This window comes from Nematolebias whitei, chromosome 23, assembly GCF_014905685.2.
Source record: "Nematolebias whitei isolate Nwh7 chromosome 23, NemWhi1, whole genome shotgun sequence".
Lineage (NCBI taxonomy): Eukaryota > Metazoa > Chordata > Actinopteri > Cyprinodontiformes > Rivulidae > Nematolebias > Nematolebias whitei.
The window spans coordinates 7,627,251-7,633,399 of NC_056520.1; the positions used below are offsets into that span (position 1 = coordinate 7,627,251).

At 50.4% G+C, this 6,149-nt stretch overlaps 1 protein-coding gene across 1 annotated transcript; it reads left to right on the forward strand.

The window, feature by feature from the left end:
• The first annotated feature begins 349 nt into the window (after positions 1-349).
• adamts1 (ADAM metallopeptidase with thrombospondin type 1 motif, 1) lies at positions 350-5,267 on the forward strand. Its single transcript, XM_037696668.1, has 8 exons — positions 350-1,147; positions 1,556-1,896; positions 1,977-2,109; positions 2,193-2,650; positions 2,744-2,930; positions 3,022-3,200; positions 3,352-3,527; positions 3,616-5,267. Exons 1-8 carry the CDS (start codon positions 580-582, stop codon positions 4,355-4,357), a joined length of 2,784 nt encoding a protein of 927 aa, XP_037552596.1. The 5' UTR covers positions 350-579; the 3' UTR covers positions 4,358-5,267.
• Positions 5,268-6,149: the final 882 nt, after the last annotated feature.

Here is a 6,149-nt window from a genome sequence, read left to right on the forward strand (position 1 = left end):
CCGGTTTGGCGCAGGCAGGCGGTGCGCGCGGGGCTCCACGGTCCAAATCCCTGCGTGCCACTTCACTCCGAACCCGAACCAATAAAATAAAAAGGTTTACTTTGAATCAAAACAATAAAACCGTCAGCAGCTTTGGTTAAAAACTTTTATTTTCATCAGAAACGCTCGTGCGTAATTCTTCTGCGAAGATTCTCGGGATGATTGATGCTCTTGGCAACTGACCCGGGTCCTCCTCGCGCACGGGATTTGGCCCCCCTCTCTCAAATCAAAGAGCGCTCGGGGAAGGGGGTGGTCCCGGGACCAGAGCAGAGGATAAATAGCCCGGCCCGGCCCGGCTCGGGTCAGACTGGAAAACGGCTGAAGGAGCAGAAGTGAGAGGGTGAGACAGAGGGGGACTCTGTTGGGATTTAAGACTTTGATTCAGATTTTCTTTTCATTTTAGGAAAAAGGACTTCCGCTTTATAAGAGTTTTATCTGGATTTGATTTTAAATTTTTAGGCTGTGCGTAATTTGGAACGGTTCCGTGGAAACATTTGATCCTGCTTTGGTTTTTATTTTATTTTATTTTTTTGGATTTCCATGATGTGGTTCTCCTTCGGTTTGGTTGCCGTTCTGTGGGTCGGAGCAGCCCGCAGCGCGTGGGAGGAGAGCAACGTGGTGCCGGTCCGACTGGATCCGGAGAGCGGACATGAACCGTCCCGGGAGGTGCGCGCGTACCGGCTGGACGTGTTCGGGAAGCGGCTGGTTTTGCAGCTGGAGCCCGACCAGACCTTCCTGGCGCCGGGGTTCGTCTTCCACGTCGTGGGGAGCCCCGAGTCCGACCCGACCCGGGGCCCCGAGAGGAGCGGAGCCGAACCGGGCTGCTTCTTCTCCGGCACCGTGAACGGAGAGGAGCGCTCCGCCGCCGCGCTCAACCTCTGCGGCGGCCTCACGGGAGGCTTCTTCTTCCAGGGCGAGGAGTACTTCATCCAGCCCCTCAACTCCTCCGACCTCCAGGAGGAAGGGGAGGAGGAGCAGGAGGTCCACGTGGTGCGCCGGAGGAGCCGCGCAGCTTTGGCGGAGGAGGGCAGCTCCAAGTGTGGGGTCAGCGAGGACGAGGAGAGGGTGCCAAGGAATCTGGAGAAAGGAGCCAAACACGGACAGACAGGTAAAAGCGCGCGCCTCCTAAACTTTGACTTCTTTTATTAGAGCTGGACTCTTGAAACAAACAAACAAACAAACAAACAAAAACTAAAGTCGTCTGGAGCTGGAAGGACCAGCAGAGTTGGACTCAGCTTTTGACAGCGCTGTCAGGAAACTGGGAGGAGGGAAGGGAAAACTCTAGGAAGAGGGGGAGGAGTGGGGGAGGCAGTAATACTCCCTCCCTGGTACTAACCGCACCGACAGATTTGAGCCCCTCTCAACTTGGCACCATTGTTCCCAAAGAATGTGGACCCTGAAAAGGAGTCCCCACCTGGTGGGGTGGCACCAAGTCCCAAGCTACTTTTTAGAAGTTGATTATTTTAATGTTTGTCCAAAATAAAATGGTCTGACCTTTTCATCCTCTTTCTCACAGATAACCACAGAACCAAGCGTTTCGTTTCCACCCCTCGCTACCTGGAGATCATGCTGGTGGCCGACCAGTCCATGGCTGAGTTCCACGGTGCAGGGCTCAAACCCTACCTCCTGACCATCATGGCGGTGGCGTCGCACCTCTACCGCCACCCGAGCATCCACAACTCTATCAGCCTGGCCGTGGTGAAGCTGCTGGTGGTCTACGAGGAGGAGCGAGGCCCTCAGGTGTCCTCCAACGCCGCCATGACCCTCCGCAATTTCTGCCAGTGGCAGCGCCAGCACAACCCTCCGAGCGACCGGCACCCGGAGCACTATGACACGGCGGTGCTCTTCACTAGAACCGTAAGTTGCGTTTCGGATGTTTTTCTAACAGGAAATGGTTCAAAAACAAGTTTGTTGATGTTCCGCGCCTGCTTCGTTAGGATCTGTGCGGTGCCCACTCCTGTGACACCTTGGGGATGGCAGATGTTGGCACTGTGTGCGACCCGGACAGAAGCTGCTCCATTATTGAGGACGATGGACTGCAGGCAGCTTTTACTGTGGCACACGAACTGGGTACGAGTCCTAAACGATCTTGTAAAATACAGAGCGCATGAGTTCTACAGGTGCTAAAATATCTGTTGACGTCTGCCTTCCAGGTCACGTCTTCAACATGCCTCATGACGATGCCCAGTTGTGCTCTGGTGTCAACGGTCTCCATTGGAGCTCCCACATGATGGCCTCCACCCTGGCCAATCTGGACCAGAAGGATCCATGGTCTCCCTGCTCTGCACTCATGATCACCACCTTCTTGGACAACGGTCACGGTCAGTGCTTGCTAGATAAGCCGGCGAAGCCTCAGCCGCTCCCCCAACCTCTGCCAGGGATGGTCTACGACGCAGACCATCAGTGTCGCCTGACCTTTGGTGAAGACTCGCAGCACTGCCAGGACCTGAGCACAACGTGCGCAGCTCTGTGGTGTACCGTAACTTCATCCAATGGTTTGCTGGTGTGCCAAACCAAGAACTTTCCATGGGCCGATGGGACATCATGTGGGGATGAGAGCTTCTGCTTGGCCGGACAGTGTCTCAGTAAGCGTCAGGCCATTGAATTTCAGGTATTTATTTTCTAACTCCATATTTAAAAGCACTCCTTTACTCTTGTTCACCTGCGTTCCTATTCTAAAGCTGAATATGTTTATCTCTGCCAGACTCCTGTTAATGGTGGTTGGGGCGTCTGGGGTCCTTGGGGCGATTGTTCTCGGACCTGCGGCGGAGGAGTACAGTATTCTTTTCGTGCCTGTGACAACCCCGTGCCAAAGAATGGAGGCAAGTACTGTGAAGGCAAGAGGATCCAGTACCGCTCCTGTAACACGGAAGCCTGCCCTGACACCAACGGTAAGAGATCTTGGGTCAAGATTTGACTGAATGTTCTCAAACCGTTCTTCAGCTTGAAGTCATTTTTAACGTATTTGCCTCTCTTGTTCAGGCCTGTCGTTTCGTGAGGAGCAGTGTCTGGCCCACAATGACATGTCAGCCCAAGTGTCCTTGGGTTCAGGCGAAGGCGTGGAATGGGTGCCCAAGTACGCTGGAGTTTCACCCAAAGACCGCTGCAAGCTAGTGTGCCGAGCCAAGGGGACTGGGTACTTCTTTGTCCTCAAATCTAAAGTGAGTAACAAAACCTATTTGTTATCACCGTTTTTAAAATAATACATGATCGAGATCTTAGTTTACCTCAAATTAGCTCTGATTTAGGCCTACAACTTGTTGTTCTCCTTCATGACAGCCTTTTTTGTTTTCGTCTCTCTGCTGACCCCAGGTGGCCGATGGAACACCCTGCAGTCCAGATTCCACCTCTGTTTGTGTTCAAGGCCAGTGCGTCAAGGCTGGCTGTGACCGTGTCATTGGCTCCAACCGACGCTTTGATAAGTGTGGCGTGTGTGGCGGAGATGGATCTACCTGTAAAAAAGTCTCCGGCTCTCTGGAGCATGCCAGGTAAACACAAAAACCCTTTGTTGTCAGACCTTTGTTGCATTCGGGCCACAATCCTTTTCATACCTAATTTTAACTACCTCTGCTTCAGGCCTGGTTATGTGGATGTTGTAACCATCCCTGCTGGCGCTACTCACGTGGACATCAAACAGCGTGCTCCGGGCAACGGTCGCCAAGACAACAGCTACCTGGCCGTGCAGCGCCTAGATGGAACCTATCTCTTAAATGGAGATTACAAACTCATGACCATGGAGACGGATATCGCCGTTCGGGGATCGCTCTTAAGATACAGCGGCTCTTCTGCTGTTCTGGAGCGCCTTCGGAGCTTCAGCCCACTCCCTGAACCCCTCACCATCCAGGTTCTCTCTGTAGGTGAGGCTCCACGGCCCAGAGTCAAGTACAGCTACTTCGCCCCCAGACCCAACAACGCTGCGTCGCATCCCAACAACAACGGAGGGCGTCATCACTCGATCAATGCCATCCGTGAGGTTGGTGGAGCCGAGTGGACTCTGAGGGAGTGGGGTCCGTGTTCCCAGTCATGTGGAGGAGGCGTACAGCAAAGAGAGGTCGTGTGTTTGGACCCCCAGGGGCGTTCATCCAGGGACTGCCCAGAGGAGCTTCGGCCTTTGGTTTCACGGTCCTGCGACTCCCAGCCGTGCCCCTCCTGGCTCCTGGGCGAATGGTCCGAGTGCTCCAAGACCTGCGGCCGGGGCTTCCGCAAGCGTCAGCTGCGCTGCATCGGGCACGACGGACACACGTTGACCCACGACAGCTGTGACATGAAAAACCGGCCGCGACCCCTCCTGGAAATGTGCAATCGGAACATCTGCTAAGGACTGCGGCTATAACCGGCTCAAAATCCTTCACCACCCCCTTTCGCACAAACAATCGAGAAAAAAAGGTCACATGAATGTTTACATCCAGAGCTACGAATAAGTCCTCAATGATTGTGATTGTATGTTTTGTTGTTTATCTCATCCCTCCATGAGTTTTGGGGCCAAACGTTGGGAAATGGACGGCAGGTGTCCGTCAGCAGCGGCACATCGGACTATCCGCTGACGGCGGAAGAAAATGACATTTCCCGCAGAAAGCATGCGAACTCTACAGTCATGCTTGCGTGTGTGTTTGTGTGTCTTTTTGTACTATTCTTGTATATATTTGTCCAAGCTGGGCTGGACAGACCCGTCAAGTGCTGGAGGTTTCCTCAGATTATATACAGAAACAAAATGAGAGAGAATAGCTTCTCATCCCATCAGGTATGGAAAATAAGATTTGTTTATTTATCACAAACCTGAAGCACTTCATCTTCTTTTCCTTTTCTTGGCCCGCGGCACATTTCACCCAGTTTTTCCACGAAACGCCTCAAACTTTTAGCCATATCTCGACCTTACCTACTCGACTTTTAATGAGGGAACTCCAACAGACCAAAGAGGAGAGTTTGAGTCTGAATGTGTGTGCGTTTGTGTGTGTGTACCTAATGAGGGACTTGTTTCCTGTTACTACTTCATAAGTAAGTCTCTCCTGCCTTCCACGAAGGCCGTTTCTCTTTTCTATTCTGTCTAGAATATCCAAACGTTTATTTATTTTTGTACAGCCTGTTAAATATAACCATGTGGCTTTTATAAATATATTTTATATTTGTTATTGAGATTGCAGAAGGAAGTAGAATATATAGAGTATTTATACGGTGTTTATATATATATATATATGGTCCTAGATTCATGAATAAAGCATCACGTTGACTTGGCCAGCTGAGTGTTTTTGTCTTTTTTAACCAGCCCTAAAGATTCAGTGACCTCATAATGTCATAACAAACTGCTTTTTTTTAATTCAGGAGAGTTGAAGCAGGTAGGCAAACCATCTTAAAGAAGAACAGAGGTCCTCTGTTAAAAAAAGACCGCTAACGACATTTATCAAAGATCTGAAGTGGGTATCAAACAAGGAAATGTGGTCTAAAGTCATGGTTCCCATCACAGGTCCTTGAGGAACGCCATGCTGCACATTTTGGCTGTTTCCCTGCTCCAATATCGGATTCAGTGATTTAATTACTTCCCCAAGTTCTGCCAAAGTCTGTTAATCACCCACTCATTCAAATCAGGTGTGGAGCAGGGCCGCAACTAAAACATGCAGGATGGCGTTCCTCAAGGACCAGAGCTGGGAACCACTGGGCTAAACTACTTTCCAGGGATTTATCGGCACGAGTATCCAGGTATAAATACTTAAGTACTTCAGTACACTGTGGTAACAAACATGAGGTTTAAAAGAGCATTACATCGACCAACCCCCCCCCCGCCCCTGACTCTGAGGATTTGAATGGTGAATGTTTGTAGTTTTCCAGGTGAGTGATTTTTCTGTACTGGGTCAGTAAATCTTAATGTTGTTGGTGCAACATGTTCAGCTGGGTAGGAGTTACTGTTCAGAACAGAGGTAGTTTTTATTTATTTATTTATGTGATTATCTGAAGCGGTACGTTTTCCACAACCAGGCACAGTGGCAGAGCTAGTGGGTTGCCAATGGTGCCACCATTGTTTAGTTTTTGGCCACCCCAATAATTTGAGGACACTATACTTTTAAGCAATATAAAAACCAAAAAGCAGTTTCCTGTGTAAGTTGTGGTTGATGTGT

Bases quoted from the DNA above. Each gene is read 5' to 3' on its own strand.
- adamts1 (XM_037696668.1), top strand. From the start codon at position 580: ATGATGTGGTTCTCCTTCGGTTTGGTTGCCGTTCTGTGGGTCGGAGCA. The intron at 2,931-3,021 runs GTAAGAGATCTT...TCTCTTGTTCAG, and splicing joins AGCCTGCCCTGACACCAACG to GCCTGTCGTTTCGTGAGGAG. The intron at 3,201-3,351 runs GTGAGTAACAAA...TGCTGACCCCAG, and splicing joins TCTTTGTCCTCAAATCTAAA to GTGGCCGATGGAACACCCTG.